The 26764-nt window shown below is 38.5% G+C and overlaps 1 protein-coding gene across 2 annotated transcripts in view; it reads right to left on the reverse strand.

Moving 5' to 3' along the window:
* Window positions 1-5181: 5181 nt before the first annotated feature.
* DUS4L (dihydrouridine synthase 4 like) overlaps window positions 5182-26764 on the reverse strand; it is a 39239-nt gene continuing 17656 nt past the window's right edge. For both annotated transcript variants that reach the window (XM_068166978.1, XM_068166971.1), the window contains 6 exons: window positions 25024-25124; window positions 23098-23248; window positions 17388-17523; window positions 14571-14682; window positions 7532-7632; window positions 5182-6098 (listed from right to left, as the gene is read on the reverse strand). In XM_068166978.1, the coding sequence (XP_068023079.1) occupies window positions 6060-6098; window positions 7532-7632; window positions 14571-14682; window positions 17388-17523; window positions 23098-23248; window positions 25024-25124 (640 nt within the window). In that variant the 3' untranslated portion in view covers window positions 5182-6059. The remainder of the gene's footprint in view (window positions 6099-7531; window positions 7633-14570; window positions 14683-17387; window positions 17524-23097; window positions 23249-25023; window positions 25125-26764) is intronic.

Here is a 26764-nt window from a genome sequence, read left to right on the forward strand (position 1 = left end):
GGTGACTCCTCCACCTCCCTGTGCAGCCTGTTCCAATACCTCACTGCTGTCTCAGTGAAGAAATTTTTCCTAATGTCCAATCAAAACCTCCCCTAGCACATCTTAAACCCATTTCCTCTCATTCTATCACAAGTTACTTGGGAGAAAAGACCAACACCAGCCTCCTTTCAGGTATTTGTTGAGAGCAGTAAGATCTCCCCTTATCCTTCTCCAGATTAAACACCCCCAGCTCCCTCAGCCACTCCAAACCCCTCACCAGCCTCCTTGCTCTTTTCTGAGCATGCTCCAAAATGAGTTCCAGTGTTTTGTAGAACCTCACAAGCATGACACTGGAGTGAGTTAAAGCTGAGACTTAATGTACAGTGATAGGACTTTGTGGTTTAAGGAAAGTGGTCAGGTAAATATTACTCACTCCAGAATGGGAGAGCTGTCAGATTTTTTTGCTAGCAGATAAAACTATGGGGAAATGGAATTAATGTATGAGAAGAGTAGCTTGATTCAGTTAGACATACACTACAGAACACACAGAAAACTGAGTTGGCATCAAAACTGAGTAATCTCTTGAGTTAGAATCTACTCCTGATAAAAATGGTGTAGCATGAAAAGTAATTTTGAAACCTAACTTTGAAAAACAGTTGTGGTAACATTTTATTAGATTCTAAGATTAATTAAAAGACAATGAAATGACTCCAGAATGTATAATGGATTCTAGGTCAACCACTAAAGACTAAAAACCGTAACATTTGCAGGAACTCAGAACTAGATGTGTACAATATATTGTTTTCTCCTAGAACATTCACAAAACTATGATTATCTTATCATTCATATAACTATGATTTTAGAAGAGAAGTGGGCAGTATCAATAAGAAAAAAGTCATACTGAACATGGCAATTAACACAGGAAGACTGTAGTCAGAAGAACCTGAACTGACTGTAACTTGTGCTCCTACCAAGTTTTACTGCAGCACATCTGCCTGAATGGAACTTCAAGGTTCAGTATCCCAGGTGATAAGATGCTGCAGGATTGTCAGCAGATGATGTACAGACGAAAACTTTGTAGGACCATGTCTATTGGCAGGACAGAAGTAAGCATGTTTGAGGACAAGAGGTTTCAAGAATAAAGGTCCATTTGTGTAATATCATGCACTTACCAGAATTTTACAGTTATTTGAGAAAGAGGACAAAGAATGGCTCTCTCTTATCACTGGTGTGCCCTGTTCCCAAGTGCTTAACTCTGAATGCCTAAATTATGGCTGGAGAAGAATCAAAACCAAAGAATTTGTCCTTACTGGTGAAGAATAACAGTCCCACTATTCCTTCATCTCACACTCTTTTCTGTACTATGTCTTAAAATCAAACAGAAAGGAGTTGTTTAGCATCTTCCCAGCCAATTTAGTTTGTTCCTCCATAGTCACTAAGGCTAAGTAAGATGTAGAACATGGTCCTCTTTGTAGGTGAGTAGGGATTAAGCTATCCCACAAAACACAATTATCACTAAAGCTATCATGTCTTCTGGTTGTGTTTTCAGAGAAGCGTAAACCCAGACTACAGAGAGTCTGGTATTAGGCAGCAGAATAAAGCAAAGGATTTAAACTATGACTATTTTAAACTATGACTATTTTATTTTATTATTATTGAGCTGATAGAAAAAAAAAAATATTCCACATTATTTATGAACGAGGGATGTTCAGTTCCAGAACTATGTCTTTAGACATCCCACAATTAGTGTGCATAGCACCAGTCAGCACAATGTACTGGAGAACTGGAAAGATATAACTGAGAGCTGATTTTCCAACTTATCTTCATCTGTAAAGTGATTTGTAGCACATTACAGTCGCCACTGGGATAAGCACTGTTCAAAAGCCAGGCAAAATGAGGGTTTCCATCCCAAAGTGCTTAAAAAATAAATTCAGTATTTCAAATAACACTCAGCTGGAACAGTCATGTAATAAAAAAATTTACATTTAGAAAACCAAATGTTATTTTTAACGCTGAGTGAAAACCAGAGCTTTCACCCTTCAAAACAAGCCACGAAAGCTAAGAGCTACTGTGGCAGCAAAGACAGGTAGTGCTAATGCAAGAGTACATTTTTAGAAAAGAGAGTGCCCAACTTATATCATTAAAGAGATGTATTATCAGATGTTTATTGTAAAAATAAAGGGAAAAAAAAAACCAACCTGCCTAGCTAAGGGTGCTTTCATTTAAGGAAAAACCAAAGCATGTAGTTAGGTCTATTAAAATTCAGGTCAGTTCTCATGCATCCACCATGACCTCACTGCTTTCTTGACTAACCAAAAAAAAAAAAGTTTATGAAAAAAACATGAAAACACGTTTCATTAAAAAATAAATAATCTACTATTGGTTAAACCTTTGCAAATATTTTTAGAATTAATAACCTCTCCTGTGCTTCCCCAACAAACTACTGAAAACACACATTCCTACTTTTGTAAGTAGGGGAGAAAGCTCCAAAGCAGACAATTACTTCAACATTATTTAGAGTATAAAGAGCTCTAAATTCTTACTTCTGGAGACATACTCAGAATTTAATCAACTGTCAAACATGAGTACAGGAAGTCACTTTAATTTCATCAGTACCAGTGGAGATTTAATGGTTTTTTTAAGCTGCTTCTTACAAAACAGGCAAACATGAGTAAAATCTGACCAAACAGCCTGAAGGATAAGGAGTTAAAAATAACATTTCTAATTACTCTTCCCCTCTGTAACAACCATAACCTATAACATTACTGATGAGACAGCTGCATTTAAAATGGAACGACCCAGATTCCTGCAGGCTCTGAAAAGGCATAAAGTATTGCAAAAACAATGCAAATGCAAAACATTCTGAAAGATTTGCCCTCTATCAGAATCTCCAGATATACTACTTAGACTTCTAATTTTACAATACACACATTCTTTCCAAGAATAGAATTCCACAATACAGGTATTACAAGGTATTTTCAATCCAAGTGACAAAAGATTGGTTTTATGCAAACAAATCTGGAACTCCAAAATGCTTAGTACATGGTAATGCAACTCAGTCAAATGTGTGCGATGATCCACAAGAGACAAGTAGAAATAGACATATCCTACAATGAAACCTGGTGGTAAAAAGAATAGCCGTGACAGAAGCAGCAACTTGTCACAAAGCAGAAAGTTGGTGGGTTTTAAGCAACCTCCAATTTTTAACTAGGGAAATATTCTTGGCCTGATATGCTGGATGTTTTAAGCTGTTGTCTCCTCAATATCTCTACCAGTTGATCTCCAGCTTCCAAGCATTCAGCAGGAAACTGCTAGGCTGAGGTGACTGATGTAGTTAAGAGAGGGCAGCGAGCAAGAAGCAGGTGTTGAATGTGTATTTTACATTTAAAAATACCAAGCATCATTTCAGTTCCTGAGGGAGCAGTAAATCCTTCACACTTCAGTCATGTCCTACATCAAAAATCACTGTATAGCATTTGGACTTCCTCTTCAGGAAGTATTAATGCTGTCAGTGTACTCACAACTACCATTCATTGCTCTATGTGGTTTATCTAATTTTTTAGGGATGAAGAATCCAGTGCATGATATTTTTCATTCTAAGCTGGTAACTATTTACCTAATTGTTTTTATTTGGATTAAATTAACAAGGCAGGAATTATAAAAATATAGTTATCTTTATTTTCCCCAAAACCCCTCCCCAAAATTTTGGTCAGAACTGATTAATTTTATTTACAGGTTCTATTCGGTCATGAATTCTACAAAGATGCTCATGGGCAACTCTGGTACAATTTAGAGAATTCAGCAAATGGAAAAGGCTAAGCCACAAAATAGCTTCACCCCACTTATAAAACAGAGGCAAGCCAGGACCTTAGGGAAAGCCAAAGAGAATACTGGTTGTACTTAGGAGGACAAAACACAAATTTGGAGAGTCCCTAGGTATCTCTTTGGTGGCAGGCTCCAGAACTACAAGTTTATAATCTAATGTGTGGATAATGCAGCACAAATTCAAAGGAAAAGGGACCTGCCAAAATCCAAGTGACCTTATACACAGCTCCCACGAGGCAAAACTCATGCAGCAGCACTGTCTGAGCAGTGCAAGAGAAGCCACATTGCTGGTGTGCCCCATCCAACAGCTCACGTTTCATGGCAGGCAGGGTCACTCCAGCATGAGGCAGGGAGCAGGAGCCCAGGGTAGGCAGGTCCAGGGAGAAGCTAGGTCCTGCTGATCTCTCCAATTTTGCCATGCATCCAGAGCGAGAGCAGAGCCAGTCCAAAATGAGTGCCAAAACTGATCCAAAAATAAGAGCCAAAATGAGAGCGCAGACCACTTTCTGGTCACTCTATTTAAGATGTGTCTAGTGTCAACATATACTGGGTGTGAAGAACCCAGCCAATCAGTTCCAAATCCTAGTGCAGGCTTCCCCCCCGTGCATGAATATATGTGAGGGGCTTCAACTCCTGGCAGGAAGAACGGGCACCTTTTATCTGTCCCCCACAGGGAGGGGAAGGCAATTTCACGCCTTTGTCTTCCCCCCCATCAAACCTCTGCTGATGGAGGTGGGGGAATGGGGGGTTGGAGCACCTCGTAACACTAATATACCTAATTATCTACCTAATAGACTTCCACAACAGGAAGAAATGCTTGAAATTTAATGAGTACAGAACAAAGGTAAATAATGAGTAATATTTGCATTTTTTGGGGAGGTCTTAAACAGTTGAGGGTTTAGTTCTGCTATTAAAACCTGCACTTGCTGTTGTATTTCAGAACAATGGAAGGCAATTAAAAAAAAAAAAAAGGCAGCCTTCAACTACATCATCAAAACCTGTGTGTACATGGGTACTGGAATCTGTAGCTTTTCCTGAAAGTTTTGTTATGAATAAATCAATCTTCAGTGTCATAGAATCTCTGAAAACACATTCTGTACTACTTCAGCAAGGATGAAGTATTTTTAGAAAACAAATGCATTAGTATGTAATAGGTTATGCTAATGTGCTTTATATTACTTAATACACAATGTTTAAGTTTATCAGCTAAACAAATCCTACTTCCAGAGCAATCAAAACTAACCCAAGACGGCCGTATTTCTAGGAAAAGTGAAATGTCACCAAGTTAGAAGCGTATTTTGATCTTTGTGTGTTTATCTGTTAAGTCTGACAGGACAGTGCATTGGGAGAGATTAACATAGTAAACCCAGAGATTCATGAACTTAAACAATCCCTTTAATGTAACAAACATATCCAACTTTCAAATATAAACTGGAACCAGCTGAGCAAAGAAATTCAAGACTTTTTGAATGCCAAAAAGGGCTTATGCGAAACAGTGCACATTTATTCAAGGTATTGTACCCATGAAAACAAACAGAAAAAAATTAGGTGGCACATACAGGGTAAACAGATGTAAACAGCGTAACAATACAGAATGTTAATCCCAACCAATCCCAAGCTTTGGTTATGAAAACTGAATTAACATGGTATGTTGAAGAAAGACAAGCCAGAGGCATGCAAAGTATTTGCTAAAACATACTCATCCATGTATGTAGGTGAAAGTCACAAGTTGTGAAATGGATTTAGAAATGCAGTTTTCTTATTTTCCTTAGTTTGATTGTCATTCAATTTTCCACTGAAGTGGAATGACTTTCACCCTTCTTTACCCCACTGGTAATGGAATTTTTGAAGACTTGAAACAGATGTTTTAGAGGAAGTTTAGCTAATTGTGTTTTTATGATACAGTGTGACATACAACCTTGCTGCAAGCAAATGGTGCATGATCTGTTACCATTCCGGAAGGCAAAAACTTGGAGAACAGTCAAGTCCTTCCAGATGGAATCAGAAGATTTTCAGGCTTCTCCTCACAAGAGAGCTGAAACTCCACAGTAAATCAGGTAAGCCACTTAACATTTTATTTGCAACACAGAGTATTTTGGCAACCAAAATATTTTAGAGGAATCTAAATAGTGACTTGCAGTGCGTGTGCTTTACCGAAAAAACAAGTTTTGTTTCAGGTATGTACCATGAGCCTAAGCAGCACAAAGCTTTTCACATTGAAGCAACTGTACCAATTACATCAGTCCTAGGTGCACCTACAGGTCTTTCTTGTCTTCTGCTTCATTTAAGCTGTCCTGAAAAGAGACAGAACAGCAACTTATTTTTAATATTTGGCAAGATCAGAAACCACTGACTCCATGTGCCACATTTTGCCCCCTTTCAGGCATACCTGATTTGTTCATTTTACACCCTTCAAAGTTGTGGTCCCATCAGTACTACCCCACATAACACACATGCTTCTTCTGATCTTAGCAAAATAACAACTATACAGCCTGCTTCTGGTCCCTATTCACATTAGAGCTGAACTGTGCAGTAAACTCAGCAGAAAACATTTTCTTCTATCAACTGATTTATCCTTAGGAGCTCAGTACCTTCTGTTCTTTCCATTCAGAGGTAAACACACAAAACTACGGATGTGTGTTCTAGACCACAAGACTGCTAGAAATGCAGCAGGACTACTACGGCTCGTTTCACAGGGAAGCACAAAAGAATACAAGATATGCATGGTGGTCTTTATTCTAACAGAGATCAGATGAGCAATCTCTGTAAAAGTACAGGGTGAGGCTGGAAACTGGTAAGCAGCTTCATGAAGTACAAGAAAAAGATTACAATCATCTCAAATTTACCTTTAAAATAATTTATTAATACAGGACCAACAAAGAGCTCTCCTTGAGAAGTAGGTCACCATAATTTTAAGATCAACCATTTGTTTTCTCCCAAGGCCATTCCTTGTAAATAGGCTAACTTTCATTTTTATGGAATTCTCACTGAATTCCAAGAAAGACATCAGGCATGGAGCACATCTGTCACACAACTTAAAAAAAACAGGCAGGTATCTCAGTTCTACCAGAATTAATTAAACACCAAATCAAACCGCTAATTTAGCTTTTGCTTGACAAGTTGTAGTTTGTGTTTTGGTTTTGTGGGTTTTGTTGTTGTTTTGCTTTGTTTTGGTGGTTGTTGGTTGATTGGGTTGGTTTGTTTGGAGTTTTATTGTAATTTTGTATTGTTGTAGCCTGTTGTTAGCTGAGGTTAGGTTGGGGTCTTTTGCGTGTTTCATTTTGTTCTTGCCTATCAACAGTATTGCAGAATTTGTAATCCAGTATTGCAGCATTTGCAATCCAGTATTGCAAACCATAAAGAGCAAACAAAATAAAGTTTCTCTTATAAATCATGTATACAGCATATGCACATTACACTTATCTTCTTATAAGATTTCAGTTTGATCATCACAAGCAAAACTACTTGAATCTCAAGGGATAAGAAAATCTAGTCTACTGATGACCTAAATTTTGTCACCTGAAGTGCAAACAGAAAATACTAATAGCTTTGCTGTCTAGTCCTTGAAAAAAAAAATTCTTCTATTTTGATGGTGTTTAAGGAGTGCTACCCATTTTAACTTTATGCTATACCAAAGATTTTGGTAAATTCTCTTGCATAATTAAATACCCAACACGCAGCATGTCGTTGGTACATCATGCTCGTATCGTGATCCAGAACCACTTACCTGAAGCCGCTTGTACTCTTTCATCAAATTATCATACTCTTTTTTAAGGCCTTCAGACTGCTTTTTAACTGCAGTCACTTCGTTACTTGCCTTTTGAAGAGCTGTAAAATATTAGAATTAGTGTTTTAATGATTCCTTGTACTCTTGCAGTTCCTCAGAGTTCTGGTCATGTATTAGGGCTTCACTGCACTACACAGTGCTTCCTCTTAAAAAAAGCTTAAATTTAAAACAGAGCATCATGGATAGACACAAGAAAAGATGTGTGGGACAGAGGGGAAAGAGAATGACTTGTGTTGAGGACAAGCAGCACAAAGAACAGCAAGGGGCTGCAAGAAAGGCAAGGTCAAGGCCAAAAAACTGTTACAAGGTTGCAACGACTACAGTGTTTTGTCACATTGCAGAAGACAATTCTAGAAAAATGGAACTCTACAATCCCCCAAACCAAAGTCATCAGTCCTTTTAAAGAGGGAATTCAAATGCTGGGCATAAACTCCTCCTTTTCACTGTGTTATATATTTTAGCATATATAATTCATTAGAAGCAAAACTTTATGGATGAGAAGGAAGAATTAGTGGGTGGCAAAAGAGACAACTGAAGTTTTTAACATGAGGCAAAGTATTACTCTTCTCACAAATGGTAATAAACTGAAAGCATGTCTATGCTGCAGTACACAATAGCCTATGACTCCATAAGGACTTATTTACAACACAGAGTAAATCAACAAGATTTCATAAAGCCATTACATCTCTCTGCTATAGGTAGCTATCTTTATATCTCTCTGCTGTAGAAGCACAAGCATACCTTAACATTTTATCTATTCATACTAAACCAGAGAAACACTGCAAATAACCTATAAGGCTGCTTCACACAGCTGTATTTAAAAAAAAACAAATCTCAATGGTGTAACAGTAAGAAAAGATTCACATATTTGGAATAAGGAAATGTGCAAATATCTTTGACTGTGAGCAACCCGAGACAGTGTGTTCTCTCCCAGAGACCTCCAAGACACTCGGTAACTCATCAGAAGATGAGGAGCTAGATGTGGGGTTTTTTTGCTAAGCACTTAGCTATAAAAGCATTCTGGTCTGAACCATGTTTATCTTCAGGTACTAGTTCCTGAAACATCAGGACACAAGAGATTTGACTACTTGCTTAAATGTAAAAAGACAGACTCTCACCTAGTGTTATTTCTGCCATTTTTAAATTAATTTGAATGCATAGATTCAAATTCCTTGTTATTTTCAAAGTCTCAAAGTGGTTTTCCAGTAACAGGACTTTCACCTAGCCTGAAATTCTAGTGTACTGAAGTTAATTACATTTACTGTCTATTTACATTACTAGTCTACTGAATCAAACATGGTCAAAAATTCATCCCATCTCTTTATATTCTTTCTTTCATTTCCATATCCATGTAAAATATCCTTTATCCTTTAATGCATTCTTGACAGCCTGAAGAAAAAAAGAAAACAAAACCAACAAATAAACCCCAAAACATTTTCTGAAGGTTTTGGTATTTGGAAGGCCTTTGGAATAATCACACATCTGACAAGCCAAACCCCACTGCATTTACTCTCCCTCTGATCTTGCTGCTGTTTAAAATATTAACAGTAAAATGTGGAAATCACTCTAAAATAAACTTTTGATAAGCTTCTCAATTTTAAGTTGCAGGCAAGAAACCATTTAACCTCTTCAAGAATCTGCTAATTAGAAAGTTAATTTTTGCCTATTTATAAATATTCTTCTACATAGTTAATTATAGTAAATATTATCAATATCTCATTTCTGAATAACCTGTATCTCAGTATTAGAGATCTAATACTATTTAGATGTTTACAAGGAGCAGCACAGTTTTTTAGTTGCAACTAAAAACTGATGTATTTTTAAAACATGAAAGAAATATCTAACAGTATCTGCAAACCAAGAAAGCAAACAAGCTGCTGCATTGTTTCAATGTTTTGACCAAAACAGATGTATGACAGGAATACCTCACCTAACCCTAGAGTAAGAAAAAGCAAAGAACAGATTGTTCTTTCCACCTGTGTTGGCTATGGACACAAAAACCAACCAAACCCAGACTCATTCCTGTTGGGGCCACACAAAGTAGCATCACATCTTTGACAACAATTCCCCAGTGCACCAAATTCTCTGGATATCTTCTTAATTAGAAATAGAGACCATCCATACATCACTCTTCAACTGTTTTGCCACTGCATGAACAATGCAGTGCAGCCAAGTCTATTGTACAGGTATATATATTGTCATATGGATTGTATCATATGAACACCGATCCAGCAGAAAACAGAAGATCCTTTGTATGCACAATACAGTCAGCTATTATTCCTGGCTTCCATCTGCCCTGTTACTTTGCCTCACAGGAGGCAGAACAGATGGACTGGAAGCAAGCAAAAACCTAACAGCTTATTATTCCTGCTAAGTAAATGCACAAGCAAGCAGCAATGCTGCTTCTGCATTAACACAGCTAGTGAGAAGAACAGATAGGCAATAGGTCCCAAAACAGAAATCCTGCCTCAGTACTGAGGCAGGCTCTTCTTTTTTCCCCTGGAAATCCATAACTAGTGTAAAATGTACACTTATGGAGAAGTAAAGAATTAGTCCTTCCTTTACCATATTCCCTCTGTACCCTGTTCCAGGACAGTTTACTTCAAAGGTTCTTCTAAAGTCAAAATAGGATGAGGAATAAAATTGCTCTGAAGAGGTTATGACAGCCCAGTAACTATAGCATTTCTATTATCCTCTCATCGCAACAGGATGAAGAGCTGAACAGTAAAACAAACCTAAACAACCAATTGGGCATTTCCCTGCACAACAGCTAGTCGCAATCTGACTAAACCACTTGACTTGCTACTAAGGAAACGATCTGGAACTTAAATTAGCATTGCTCACAATACAGGTCTAAAACGCAATAATTTGGACTAGTTTAAGACTAAGAAAGTTCCCTCTCTTAAAAGAGTCATGTTAAGAAAGAGCTATTCACATTTAAGAATTTGGGCACTGAAAGGACAAGAGATTTGCCATCAAAAACACTGTAAAGCTGGGAACACAACTCCAGTCAAGTAATTCCATACTAATCCCAAATTCTCTTAAGATGTAACAGTCAGATAAAGTTTAAAAACATGGCAAGGCCAAAGAAATTACACAAATTGGTTCAAAGTACCTTTTGCATCCTCAAATCAAATTTTATTAAAAAAAAAAAAAAGAGGATGTTACAGCATCTTCTGATGGCAAAAATTGCCTTCTATAAAAACAAACAAACATGCTTACTGTATGCAGCACCTTCCCTTTTAATCAACAAATATGAGGAACAACTCTTGTATGTGATACTGTGCAGTGGCTCCCACCAAGGTTATGATCTCAGCTAAAAAGTTACGATAGGCTTTGTTTCCTATCTCTCTGCCATAGGCTAAATAACATGAGACCAAGATTTTAACTTATACATTTATTTCCCAGCTTACAAAAGGGAGCTGATAGTTTGGGGGGAGGGAGTTGTGTTTTTTTAAAAACTGAAATGCTCCAGTGGAACTCAACATAAATACATTTTTTCATTCATGCTACTAGCCTGCCTGGCAACACAAAGGCCAAGCTGAGTTCTCCCTGGCAGAAACAGTTATACGAAGCACACTCCCAGTGCCTGTATTGCTTGCAGTTTTCTAATAACATCTGCATTTAAAACTAGTATTTGCATTTAAGTGAGAATTGTACATTTGTACATGCATACTTTCTAGAATAGACAGCAATTAAAATCTATTTCAAAACTCGCCCTTCACATGAATTGTTGCTGTCTCCTACAACACAATGCAACCATGCAACAAAAAGCACTCTTGTGACATGTTCTATACACAAACCAAGCCTCATTAAAGGATGCACAGAAGTTTCCTAAGAATCTCCTCCGGCCCTATGACAACAATATACAAATGGACATCATTTTCCTAAGTTGAACATGAGTTCAAAAGCACCTAAGTGACTTTGCTGAGTCAGTAGGGACTTCACAAAGTGAAATCCTAGTGGCAGAGACAAAAAAGAGGTCTTTGGATTTTCTCTCAATGTAGCGCTCCAGGTATCCACAGCTCAATAACTTGACCATACCTGTCCAAAAGGTCCCATAGTAACAAGTGGACATTTCACACATCGACGTTTCCAGGTTGGGATCTTACCCCAAACTCAAGGACTGATATAAGAACAGCCGCTTTATGAAACTTCCTTGACTCTGACTTCAAGTCCAGCTGCAGATAGTTTGTTTTGCTGTAGCTTTGTGGATTATTTCCAAAATTATCAAAATGAAACAGTATTATAGCATGTCTTTCCCCAGAAAATTCCTACAGGTCTGAGACCTGCAGTGATATTGAAAGCCTTTAATTATTTCAATCAACATTTTGTTAGAAATGTGCTTGACATACAGCAGGATAAACATTCTCACATCAGCACTGGGTGCTCCTATGAGTATATATATTTATTTCTAAATATCAGTGAGACATTTCTCATAATATACAAGTGTATCAATAAAATACCATCTTGGAAGGTTTCTAAATAGTCATGTTATTACATGTCCAGGTATGCTAAAAATGGATTTAGACTCTGAAGTGCTCGCCCAACTGCTGAGTGCCTATAAAACTCCCAGTATGCAAGTAGGGAAGAACCAGTCCCCTTTTCTTCATTTGTATGAAAAGGTTAAAAAAGTACATCAAGTGGGCTAAGAAAGTCTGAAAAGAAAACAAATTTGGCTGAAATCTTTGTCGCTCATTTTCAACCCTGACTCACATTTTAGTAATTTCACTACTTGGTTTCCTCCCCATTTGCAGATGCAGAGCACTATAGATGGCAAAAGGTCATCTTCACTTAAATTTCACCTTTGGTTAAGTGAACAAAACACCCCCATGTAAGGTAGTCTGTGTTTCCTGTAAAAGGTAGAAACCTGAAGAACTAGAGATGAGTCTCCTGAAAGTCTTCAATAATCACTGTCTACATTGCAATTTCAGAAAGAGGAGACATAAGGTATTTTCTTTCCTGTACGCTGTGAACCCTGAATCAGATGTGTACGTCATCTGAAGTCACAGCACTAGCCTGATACTAAAACACATTATTTAAATGTGATGTAGACTTAAATTTAGGACTGCTCCTGGTGCTGTTCCGTTGAAGTAACCCACATTTCAACACACAGCTTACTATAAAGTAATGCAACACCCTACAACCATGCACAAGTAGCTAACAAATGTACCAGACCAGATCAAGAGATATCTGAAACTGCTCTGTGAAAAAGATTGGACGACAAGTATGTGCAGCAAAAACACCCAAAACCCAACCAAACAAAATCCAAGCTTATAACTCTTAATGATACTAAAGCTGAAAAACAAAGACAAAAATGCCCCAAAACCAAACAAGTAAGTTTTCCTTTTTACATTAGTTTTGCCTTGTTTCATTACTAAATGCCGCTCCCTATGCTCTTCACTCCCACTGCTCCCTCCTACCCCCATCAACATTCACCTGCTTGGTAGCAGAAGCTTCAGAAGAAAACCATCAATTTGATTCACATTAAACCTCTACCACTCTACAGAAAACTGTCTACAAATGTGGTGACTATCAAGCACTTCAATCTTTCTGGTTATCGGTTTCCTCAAAATGACAGACAAGAAAACTTGCAAAAAAGTAAGACAGACATACCTTATTACCATCTAGCTGAAGATGGTAATTAACAGCACCAGGGGGTTTTCTGTTTTGGCAGTGAGAGGGGTGGCATCAGGGGTAGGGTTGTAAATATTTTTCTATTCATTCTTGTAAAAGACCCTCTCCCCAACTTTCCCCACTAACAAAAGACTCAAGTATGCCTTAATTTATGTATCTTTTGGATGGACAACAGCCAGCAGGGAGAATGCAGCTGAAACAGCATGTGGTAAATCTATTTATTCCGTAGCTTTCTCCAGCATTCCTGACTGAAAAGCTTACATTATATTAGTGTTACATACCAACAGTTAAATAAAACATATGCATTTAAGTTTTTCATTGATCCTGTCACTTCAAAGGCAGTTTCCCACCCCCTTTAAGAAAACAGCAGGAGAGGAAAAACCCACAGTCAAACCAGCCTAAGAATGTGAAGTAATTCTAAAGATTCTTGTTGCTTCAAGCCCAGCTGAGAACAGTTCTTTAGTTCCTGTGCATCTTCAGTGTAAAATGAAGTATTACTTGTGAAATACTACTTGTTATTCTTAGAGCTTTGTAGCATTGCCATGCAATTTGAAAACAGGGCTATGTTTTGATGACAACATGCTGTCTAGTACCATGGAACTCTGTATTTTGTTACAATCTGAACATCTGATTAACGCTTACAAGGTCACCGACAGCATTATTTAGAAACACTAATTTCAGATGAGCAGGTGTTCCTAAGCATCACACACCTTACAGATCTCAGTAAGACAGAACCAAACAGGTAAAATCTGCTTCTATCTCAATTTGGGTTGCCACGAAAATAGTTTTGACAACCTAAACCTTAAACACGGAAGCTGCTAACAAAAGTATTATGTTACAAATTGCAAGACATGTTTCCTTGTAGATAAAAGCAATTAAAAAAAAAAAAGCTAACACCTCTGCTACAGGAGATATGCAAGTTTAGAATATTAGTCAAGAGAGTTTTTTGTTACCTGTTGAAAACCTTACATTATACAAAACGCCTCAGCCACATACTTGCAAATTTTATATGTGGAGAGCAGCTGACTTGTATGACACGAAAGATCAACCTGATGTCTCTGAACAATCTGTAATTGATTCCATATCCTCATGTTAAATAGATCAATTTGTTAATAATTAAAATTAAATGGATGTGTTCAAACTACACTGTACACATTTTCATAGTGAAAACATTTATCAAAATATGGACATGGCAACAGCATGCTTTTCTAGCTCATAGTCAAACGTGAAGCAACCCTAAGCCAAGTATTCCATGAATCAGTGAAGTTAATGGTATACCTAACTTTTGATATCCAATGTTGAAATAAATCTTTCTGAATTACAACTCCTAAACAATACTTACCATTTGATGTCTTTTGTAGTTCTGCTTTCAAATGTTCAACTTCCTTCTTCAACTTTTCATCAGTTGCTTCTGCTAACTCTTTCGTTTTACTGCTTCCTTTTTCATTAAAGACCTATTAAAAACCACAGTTGCTATAATTTTTATTTTTGCTACCATAACATTAATGCCAAACAGCCAGAGACTGTCATCCTTGATCTTGCAAAGCAGCAAGTTTTATCAAACATCAACATGAATAGTCAGCTACTCAGTTATTCTAGGAAAAAACCCCACACCAAAATTGAAAGAACCCACAAAACAAAACTGCTCAGTGGTTAAGCTGATAATAATGCCATATTTGTAATAATATGGCATGATCTCCTGTGTCAGAGTTCTTTGTAACTCTACATCAAGTCCACAACCTCTGTTCAGGTTATAAATGGCTTTTCCAGAAGACATACAGTAGGACTGGAAGTGACGGAATATTGCTGTGTTTATATGCAACTTGTTCTAGTAATTTATTCTAACTTAAACCATGCAATGCATCACAAATCTCTCCTTGTAGCTTTGCAGCTACTTCAATCTTCAGAATACCTCAATATTCACATTAGATTTGCACTGAAACTGAAGAAGAAATAGGAAAGTATTCAGGAAGAGCCCTGTAAGTAGTAGACCTAAGAGCAGTATTCTGAAAATGTTTGCACTATATTTGTGCACTCTCTTATCACTAAGGCAACTTCTACTGATGACTTGAAATATCATACATTAAGGATTAGAACTAATAATTAGACTCTTTGCCTCTGTTAGCCAACTAAGCATAATCTCTGTTATAAAAATAGCAAAAGAAGTGGTAAATGCTTAACTGGAAAAAGAGAAGTAGAAAAACAGCCAGTTCACTGGTGATATTAGTGGGGAAGTATTACTCTGGGAATACAGGAAAGAAATTATTATCAAGTCTGGTATATGATCCAGAAAACAAACAAAGCCAATCAAACAAAAAAAAAAAAAAAAAAGAAAGAAACCAACACAAAACAACCAAACAAAAACACCACCAAACAAACAAAAACCCAAAACAAACAAAAGCAATCCACCAAAAAAAGACCTGAGTAAAGTTTAACTAAAGAGCAGAGAATGAAACTGACTGCTGATAACAAGAATCATAGCCAGTTTGTCGTGGAAGGAGGCAATCTGTGGCCAGTTTAGTTTGTGCTCACCTTTTTTCTATTGATACAGAAACGGTTCTTTCTGTAAACTTATCTCAAGCACTGTGCTCCGTGGAAACTCTGAACAGGAGACAGTACAGACCTAGCACACTATAGTAAACTTACAGTAAGCTTAGTAAAATTATAGTAGAACTTAAGAGCCAATGCCATACAGGCAGGGTTTTTGCCTCTCTGATGGTGGAATGAAGCATGCTTGTACATGAATACAAGAGCAGGGGCCAAGCCACAGATGAACCCAAGTTGCAATAGCTCTATAAAATGAACATGAACCAGTTTTGAACACTATCTCTAGTGTAATGGAGATGCAGCTGCAGCACACTGGCTATACCTGTGGCTACCACTGTTTTTGTAAAACATGCAATCAAACACAAATAGAAACAGGAACACAGTTTCCAGTTTCTGGCTATCACTTACAAGCAGCTAAGAGAATGTGTTGCTAAGAGAATGTGAAAACAGAACAAAAAGAGGACTTCTGGCCAAATTCCAACAGGACAGAGAGAAGAAAAACCTATCAGTATGCAAAGAGACAAATTCCATGGCTGAGGGAGGGAGTCTGGATAATTCTGACAATAAACCAAATCCCAAAATTCTGAAATAATTTCATACTTGGGAATACCTCACAGACTCTAGTGATTCTTGTTTTACGATACCTCTCCAACAACTGGATTTTTTTTTTATCCCTTCTAGTACTTTTTGTGCAGAGTCTGTTCTCTGTCTCAAGATTTGCTGGGGAAAAAAAATAAATAAATGCTGGTACCCATAGACAGTACTCCAGACTGGAAGGATACCTGTACACATCTGCAGTAAATTTTGTTTTGACTATGTGCCAGACTGAAGAATGTTGTAAAAGTCTTCATACCCTGGGTATCTGCACTCCAGCTTATAGTTAAATCTCTTCCAACAGAAGTCAAACTAACCAATTACAAGAAAGATTTCATAGATTTATATTTATGATCTTTGCTGAATTTTCTGCCTACTTACAGCTGTATACTGAACCACAACAGACACAGCTTATTTTTCTTGATTCTTCTCATAAAACATAGCGTACCTTTGGTTCACTGGTGCTTTTAAGTTAGAAATGTTTGGTAATATCCTCATTCATTTGGCAGTGCCTTATTTAAAAAGGAAGGTATTAAGAAATTGGCTGACCCACTGTAAAAATAGATGTAAGGATACAAAATACAGAAGTCCAATTTTACAAGTTAGAAAAGACACTTCATGACTGGAGAAAATCCTGTTTAGGAGAAACAGCCAGAATGAGAACAACTATACTGTAGGCTTTTCCATATTGGATTGTTATAACCCTGACTTAAACAGCCAACTGTTTAGAGTAAAAAGAGTAAAATTAGTGTCTTACTCTACTTTGTTACGATTAAGTTTAGAGGTATTTTAGGACTACGTTACTGCTTTGATGAAATTTGTACTGGAAAGACAGAAATTCACTTATTTGGATTACTTTGGCTTCCTTTGTTAATAAAATACTACTGAAATTCATATTTAGTATTTTGATTTAGATCTTTTAAGACCATTTTCTTCCTCTTTCCACTAGAAGGAAAAAAATGAACAAACATTTTGTGCCACTTGCTGTATAAGGAAATAACTGAAATTTCAAAGATACCTCCTGCAGTCTTTCATTCTCGGCCATGTATTTTTTGGCTGCTTCAGTAGCATCATTTACTTGTGCCTCCAAAGCTGCATGAGATGCCATCCCTTTTGCCAGCTGAGTAAGAAGGGTGACAGTACGTCTCAATACACTGGTGAAGAAACAGTGAACAGCACAATGATTCACAGCACAGATTAAAAAAAAACAAAATAAAATGAAACAAGAAAAATAAACTACCTCAAACAATCCCTTCTCTCTCTCTCTGCATTAGATGTGAAAACAAAACCACGAGTACTATTTAAGCATCTGAAGAGAAGCATCCAGGTTCGTCAATGACAAATATTAGTGAAGTAAGAGACTGAAATGTTTTTCATCTGCCAAAAATCTGACTTTTACCTGATGCAGAAGCTCCCTCCTCCCAAAACCCCACAGCCATTAAGAGGTCAGAGACCTGCTTGCTTAAATGCTGGAGTACTCTTACATGACCTAGTGTTTTAAATAGAATGGATTTCTGAATACAAGACCCAAACATCATGTGCTGATGAGTAACATGCAAGAAGCAAAAAAACAAACACCACCACCCCACAACTTTATAATGGGCCTTACAGTAATAAAGTTACAAATGTGAGCACATTAATCTTCAGAAAACTCTCAATACTGTACAGATCAGAACATGCATAAATGTTAGCACTCATACTTAACCTCAAGTTTAAGCTTTGCAAATGCCTCCCTTGATGTGATCACAGAATTATTGAGGCTGGAATAAACCTCTGAGTTCATCAAGTCCAGCCTATAACCTAACATTACCACATCGATGAGTCCATGTCACTAAGTGCCACATCCAATCTTTCCTTGAACACCCCCAGCGACAGCAACTCCACCACCTCCCTGGGCAGTCCATTCTAGTGTCTAATTACCCTTTCCGTGAGGAAGTGCTTCTTAACATCTACCTTAAACCTCCCCTCGTGCATCTTCAGGCCAAGCCCTCTCATCTTTTCACAAGCTGTCTGGGAGGAGAGCCTGACCCCCACCTTACTACAACTTCCCTTCAGGTAATTGTAGAATGTGCTAAGGTCCCCTGAGTGTCCTTCAGGCTAAACAACCTTAGCTCCTTCAGCCTTTCATCGTAAGACTTTCCCTCCAGTACCTTCAGCAGTCTTGTTGCTCTCCTCTGGACCTGCTCCAGCACCTCAATAGCTTTCTTGAGGTGAGAGGCCCAGGACTACACACAGTACTCAAGGTGAGGCCTCATCAGTGCTGTGTACAGAGGCAGAATTACAATCCCTGTTAATTGCCTCTGCATCACTACTTTCATTATTCATCCTGGGAGTCCCTCGAAGCTTTATGTTGCTGAATCACAGAAAGGTCAAAGCAAATCTAAAATAAATGAACTTCTGTAATATAATTATGCAACTGCTCTTCTTCAAAAGAAATATGAAAACCCAGGTAGTTGGCTTTTTCTTAACTGAAATAGACTTTCTGCTTTAAAGGTAAGCTTCTCTCCCTGTTCATTCACAGAATGCTCGTTTTTCTTACTTATTTTTGTTTTAATAAATTTAAGGTCCCCACATCACTACTTTTCCAAAGGTCACTGTGTTTTACCAGTGCTTATTAATTTATAGATGCAGCAGTCAGTAAAACATCATTATTAAAATAGAATCATAATCATACAGGTTGAGAGGCTTCCACAGGTGATCCTGTCCAAGCTCCTGCCCAAAGACAGGGACAGGATAGGCAGATTGGTCAGAGGCTTGTCCAGATGAGTTCCCAGTGGAGTTCTCCAGTGGTGGAGATTCCCCTGTCTTTTAGGGCCCTTGTTCCACTATTTCACTGCTCTTGATAGTAGAAAAATTATTTTTTACCATAAGTCAGAATTTCCCAGGTTCCTAGCCTTGTCTCCGTGGATATAAATGAGTGGCAAGAGCTGGCTCCATCTTCTCTACCTCCTACCTCTAGATAGATGCAGAAAGCGATAGGATCTCCCCTTCCACATCTCTTTTCTTGGCTGAAGCCAAGCTCCTTCCTCTTCTCACAGGTCCCATGCTTTATTTCCCAACCTTCTTGGCACCCTGCCAGAAGTCCCTGTGAAGTCAAAACTGGGCATGGCCCTAAAAATGCAGCAGCACATGTGCCATATAGAGGGGAAGAACCACTTCTCTCAATCTGCTGACTACACCCTTGCTATTTCAGCTCAATACATGATTATCTGTCTACCAGGAGGTGCAAGTCCTTTTCGACACAAAACTGTTTTCTACACAGCCACCCAGACCTCAGTATGGACACTGTACATTATTATCAGATGTCAGACTTTGCATTTACTTTTTTTGGAACTTCATGAGATTTCTTGCAGCACATTTCTGCAATCTGTCTAGCTCCCTCTGAATAGCAGCCCAGCCCTCCACTCTGTAACTTGCTGAAAGCACATCCTATCCCATCATCTGTATTTTTAAAAAGAAGATGATGATAGATTTTTAAGGTCCCATCTATTCAAGACGTTCTATTATTCTGTTGAGCCCAGCATAAGCCTCTGAAGGGCATCAGCTGGAATTTGCATTGCTATCATCCTTTGAGCCCAAAGGCCCAGAAAATTTTGCACACATTTTTCTCCACTTCTCCACCGGAGTGAGGCTATGAGGATACCACAAGAGACTATGCCAAAGGCCTTGTCAAGGGCACACAGCATACACCAGGGATGAGCTCCCCTCACTACATCGATGATGGCCATTTCAAGTCACTGCATCCTCCATATCCCTGAAAATACCTTTGAGTGAGACTTGCTCCTTAAACTTTCCAGGAGGTAAGGCTGATTAACCTCTAGTTCCCTACATCCTGCTTTTTCACTGTTGTGAAGACAGGTGCAACATTTCCTGATCACAATGATCTTTCCAAGATGACAGAGTATGGCCTTGAAATGACATTGGCCAGTTCCCACTGCATGGAAAAATGCATCCCATACTACGATGCCACAGATGTCTCTTCTGTTCAATCTGCTTAAGTATAGAATAGAATAAACCAGGTTGGAAGAGACCTTCAAGATCATCGCGTCCAACCTATCACCCAACACCACCTAATCAACTAACCCATGGCACCAAGCACCCTGTCAAGTCTCCTCCTGAACACCTCCAGTGACGGCGACTCCACCACCTCCCCGGGCAGCCCATTCCAATGGGCAATCACTCTCTCTGTGTAAAACTTCCTCCTAAACTCCAGCCTGAACTTCCCCTGGCGCAGCCTGAGACTGTGCCCTCTTGTTCTGGTGCTGGCTGCCTGGGAGAAGAGACCATCCTCTGCCTGTTTACAACCCCCCTTCAGGTAGTTGTAGAGAGCAATAAGGTCACCCCTGAGTCTCCTTCTCTCCAGGCTAAGCATCCCCAGCTCCCTCAGTCTCTCCTCATAGGGCTTGTGTTCCAAGCCCCTCACTAACTTTGTTGCCCTTCTCTGGACTCGTTCCAGCAAGTCAACATCCTTCCTAAACTGAGGGGCCCAGAACTGGACACAGTACTCGAGGTGTGGCCTAACCAGTGCAGTGTACAGTGGCAGAATGACCTCCCTGCTCCTGCTGGCCACACTGGTCTTAATGCAGGCCAGGATGCCATTGGCCCTCTTGGCAAGTACTCCCTAACTGCCATCTTCCACTATGTTGGGTAACATTTTATTTGCCACTGACTCTACTAGAACTCTCAGAACACTAGGAGAACAAACAGCAGACCTTACCAATAAGAAACAATGTAAAGTAAGGCTGGCAATGAGACAGTCAGCATCTCCTTTTCCATATCCTTTGTCAGTTGGTCCCCTGCCCCACTAAGCAATGAGTGTGTTTTTTCAGCTTTCCTTTTGTTTTCAGCCCTCCTCCTTCCCCTCTGGTTCAACAGAGGTAGCAGAGGGCAGACACACCTTGGCAGGCTCTCCACATCTCCCAGGACTTCTTCAGATTAATGCTTCTATCCTACCCATGGGATAGTCTCTGGTTACTATGACCCTTTCTTTTTCCTGTGCAGTCAGTTGGTGGATGAAGGCTAAGATGGCCCAAATACCTCCACTGATAGGAGGTAATTTTCCTCACCTCTACCCAGTGTTTGCAATTGCTGAACCACAGATGGAGAAGAGCTTTTGTTGTGTTGACAGAAGCGAGAAGCTTCCAGCCCCCTCTCTTTTGAGAATCTCCACCTGCCGCTCTACTGGAATTCTCCTACGGGCAGATGTGCTAAAATAAACTGAGACTGACCCAAAGAATTAACTAGGGGCATCCAAGTAACCTAAAGATAGTCTTAACTTGGTTGGGTGATGGTAGTAGCTATGTAGAATAAGGCAACTTAAGCAACTCTTTTCTCCTCTTCTCTGACAGACATTACACCTGTTTAATGGATAAGCATAATAATCCTCTAATCTAGTCACCATCAAAAGATTATTTATTTCTTCTAAATCTTTATGAAAAGCCAGTAGCCCAAAATGAGCCTCAGGAAAACCTCTTCAGGAGAAGAGCATTTATCTACAATAAAATCTAACAGAGCCACCTGGCATGTTTTCTTCCTTGAAAGCTGAGTGGGAGTAGGATCCTGGGGGAGCAGCTTCCACCTCTTGTGCAGGTTACAATTCAGATATTCCTCTCTTGGAGCAGAGATCACAAACATATTTATGCATATTTATTTAACCTTTCTGAAGGACGACAAAGCACATGATGTATTCCTATTACTATTGTGCAAGACTACAACCATCTTTGTTTTCTCCAATATTTTTTGGCTCAAGTTTTGTACAAAATTTTCCTTAACACTTATGCATCACACTCCTCTATGACCAGCTAATAAGGCCATACATCACTTCAAGGGAAAGAAGTCTGCTGGAAGTCTGTGATTCCAGGCATTTCCTTGTTCTGTGTTCCTCTTGTGTGTCTAGGCAATGTCAAGCAGCTCAGTGAAGGAGTTCAGAGGGCCGGCATTCTTTGCCCATAAAAATGTACTAAATGTATATTAAAATGTACAAATAAGTCATCTGATCAACATATCTGCTTCCATTCATTCACATTATCTGTGTCCAGTTAGTTCCTGTGCTTCTTTGCCCAACTGAGATCTGCAGGCTGTGGCTACTGTAAAATTCACAGGTAGTCTTGGTTGCTTCTGCTGCACAGTAGAGAACCGTCCTTTCCATTAACCTATTTTATTATCTGTATTTAAACATCTTGAAAGGGATACTTGCACTTAAGATCACAATATCAAAGAATGTCAGCTGCCCCACAGTGTTTGACCTGAAATAGTATCTGAAACTTTCCTTGTAAGCTGGAATCCTACAGTTCCTAAGTTAGAAATGAAGTAGTTTGAGTTTCTTAACACAGCAGAATACCAGCTTGCAACATAGTAAGATTATTTAAACATTAGCTTTCTTTTTTCCTCCTTAACTCCAGTTTTTCATTTTCAAAACAAACAAAACATGGGGCATAAGTTTAAGGACGGAAATGAGTAGTCCCTGAAGAAACTTCTCCTGGAAAACACAAGTTTTCTCAAGGATTCAAAATGATTCTTTCCATGTGTGGCACACTTATCCTTTCAACCTTCGAACATTTGTAAGTTATTATTTTCCCTGGTTTTACTTGCCTCATAGCCTATTTGCTCAACCTTTAACCTCTGCAAATCAGCTCTCCAATCTTTTTCATAGCTGCATTAGTTTGTGCAATAGTTCCCCTAATAAATGTACTATGCAGAAACTAAAATTAAAATTAAAATATACTTACAGCCAAAGAAATAAAGAAAAACCTGAGAGATAGAGGTTTCTTTGCGATCGGAAGAGTTTCATCTGAATATGATCAAAGGCATTGGCATTGACATTTCCAGCCCTTTCTGTCACATGAACCGCAGAGTACTTCCTGACTTCTCTAATAGCATCTGCAAACAAAACCAGTTTGTTCTTATTCACACCTGTGAGGATGAGTGCATGATAAACCAAGCATATTACTAGAAATATGTATTTGGACTTTCTGCTCAAACAGGCATAGGCCCGATAGTAACTTCACTTACATTATCCAAACCTTTTAAAGGTAGGTCTTGATCAGTCACTGAAGCAATGTGTCAGTTTCAGAGATTCATGAAACCACTGCCCAAAACATGCTTCGATATTCACTTCCAACACTTGCACCCAGCCATCAGGGATCAGGCCAAAGCAACACTTATGAATGTTACTAGAGACCCCACAGAAATGAAACTTCAAACATTTCAGCGATGACCAAAACCAAACAGAAGTTCAGATCCCTGTTCTGTAAGAAGATTCTAGTCCTGTGGTAACCCATCATTTTATGCTAGGAGGACAAATATCTCATCATGGCTTTACTTTTAGCCCAAATCTGTATTTCTGAAAATCAACCAGCATCACCAATTCAAAAGCAAACTCTGGTCGAAGTTTTAGATGGGAATCCGTAAGAGTGAACTAAATCTTTCAGTTCTTAAGCCATTTACTGGATCTACTTCCAAGGACAATACTAATGATCATCTAAAAAAAACCCAAACCAAATGTACTTAATTGCATTTCCAGTACTTCCTTTAGTATTAAGGTTTCAGGTTTAATTTATTAAGTCAACAAACACACCATGTTTGGGATTGCTGCTGACAGGTTCATAAATCCCAGTAAACATCTGAAGCAATAGTGCTAACATGTAATAGAAATGCAGCAAAAGTTACACTGTATATTGAATGTACTTGTTATCAATACAGTGTGTCCCTGTCGAGGGTGGAGGAACAGCACAGCCTGTAGACTGTCTCTGCTAAATCCAGTCTTTCGCCCCTAGAGAGATGCTCCCCTTGTGGTTTTCCATACCATAACTCCAGCTGTCTTTGCCTTCTAGGGGACATTTAGCATGATTTGGGTGGAGATGAGTAACACGCTCATGTACGTTTAGCATGTACTCTAGCTCATTATCATACTGAGGGATGTCAGCTTTAATATTGGAATTGGAAAAGTCATTGCTCAGGCACTGTGTCCTTCAAAATTTGTTTTGAGGCAGTGTGATTTTGTTGTTTCAGCCTTGCTTCATTGGTTTTCACGGAAATAAGGCTGTTTTATGTCAGCCTTTTGGCCAGTCAGCTTCACAGATTTTCTTTTCTAGAACACAAACATCTATCAGTTTTAAGCATCTCAACCCTTCTCCTGAAGTGTATTAAACTAACTTACATTCCTATCCTGCAGTAAGCTAGGAAGTTATCCCACAGATAGACCTTAGGATCTATTCATAGTAAGCGTAGACAACAGCTGTTTTGTATCTGCGCTAAGCATAAGTACCCAAATAGCTCAGTGCTTTGACACATTCTTCTGGTCTTCTATTTCAGCAGCAGCCAAGAGAAAGACTGCCATCTACTGCATACTTTGCAGCTCAGCCAAATTCTGTATCAAGAAATTCAAGTTTGTTTTACCTGTGTGAGAAACTGAAACTAAGCAGCAGCTTAGACCAAGCTCCATTTCTCCTCCTCATTCACTACTACATTACTATGCATTTGGATTTCCAGTACTGATGTGGTACCAATCCTCTCCTCTTCCATTCTACTGTAGAACTTTTAAACTAATAAGCTGATTTACATTAGGCTCAGATCCTTCCCATTAATCTAGCACTATGAACTCCACGTAACAGGGTATTTTTTTCCCCCAATGTAAGAAATTATTTCACACTTACCAAGAAACAAGACGATCAGCAAAACTATTATTGTGAGGAACATCTTGTTCCAAAAAATTGCCATTTTGCTCCATAGAGGAATCATAAAAATCTTCTGCCATCTGTAAAAGAGCACTGTTATTCAAAAAACATTTAAACACTACAAGAAGTACACAGTAACCCCACAGAAGAGAGTCTTGCCATTCATATGAGACTTACGTAAGATCCCGAAACAGCTGCTTTAATTTAATATATGGACATGTAACTTTTTTAACAATCCAACTTATCTCTTTTTTGTTTGTTGTCAACCCAGGCAAAGATGGTTCAACCTGAAAACTTCTCATATGACAGCAGGTACTCTCCAGATGTTTTATTTTAACTTGAACTTTGGCCAGCATTATTTTGCATTTGGTCCTGACTATGATAACCTCATGGATAGGATGAAGATTGTACAATCCATTCCATCATGTTTAGCTCTATCCACATATACACCCTATTGTCAAATAAAATAAAAACCATTCACAAATTATTATCACCTCTACCATCCTTCTTCAGAAGGCTTATCTTTTACATTGATGAATTTGCAAATGACAAAGTCTCTCATTTGCATTTTGTCAAGAGTTAAAATCTCTTTCAAGAGCATAAATTTGTCGGCTATGGAAGCAAGTTCAGAGGTCCACTGGCGAAGACCATGACTACTTTTTTGTTTAAACAATTGTCTATTAAACACTATGCTTGGAGAAATTTGCAAAAATTCAAACTTCCAGCACTTCCAGCACCAATGAAGAACATCTAATGTGCACAAATGAATGGAAACCCACAGCAGATGACAACAGAACAGCTACTTGCCCTTTGCTGCATGTTAGAATCTCTGCCACTGCTCTGAAGTAACACCTAGCACAGGCATGCTAGTCACCATCTTACTACATCAAGTAAATTTCCAACTTTTCTTAAAAGTATTTACATTTTCCAGAGACTGTTCAAATTTGTCCTTTAACAAAGCTGTTTTCAACCTACTCTTAACTTAGCTTAAATTGGACTGTAGCATAACCTCTAACGGTTCCCTCTGGTTCTGCACCACCATTGTACATGCAAAAATCTCATTTACATCTTTTTGTATAATTTGAATTCTTCATAACAGCCAGCCACAGTCAGCATTAAAAAAAAGTTTACTTTCATTAATCCAAGCTACAACCCAAAGGCAACTTGCTAACTCTTTAAACATGTGATTCTCTAAGTTTCATACAGATCTCCACTTAAGAAGTGACTCTCTGAGGTATGACATTAGACCAATTATATTGCCAATTTATATTCAGGCTGAAAATAAGATCTCTTTACTGCAAAGTCTTCCCAGGTTTTATTTTCACAAACGCTTTTCTATCTTCACTTACGCTTCCTCATGAAGTGTTGACATTCACATTCATTAATGATCCACTGAGTTTTGATGGCAAAAGTCACATATACATAATCCTTCCAAATTATAATACTGGTCACCACCACTGATGTACTGCAATTGGTTCTCTTTGTGTACTTGCATTTCTCTAGTGTCAATTTACTTACTCCCCAAGAACTTAAAAGCTTGTTATCAAAGTTTGAAAGGAGTTCCTTGCCCAACAAACACGCAGACACAAGAGAGACAATCAGGTGAAGACTGACAAGTGAGTAAATATAAAGTTTGAAGATCAACAGTTTTTAATCGTCCATACTTTACCACTCTGACAGAACCAGCTCCTAGGCCACCAAGCTGAGCAAGGCGCAACTG

Source organism: Melanerpes formicivorus, unplaced genomic scaffold, assembly GCF_026170545.1.
Source record: "Melanerpes formicivorus ecotype bairdi unplaced genomic scaffold, bMelFor1.0.p_v2 SCAF_3, whole genome shotgun sequence".
In the NCBI taxonomy this organism is placed as follows: Eukaryota; Metazoa; Chordata; class Aves; order Piciformes; family Picidae; genus Melanerpes; species Melanerpes formicivorus.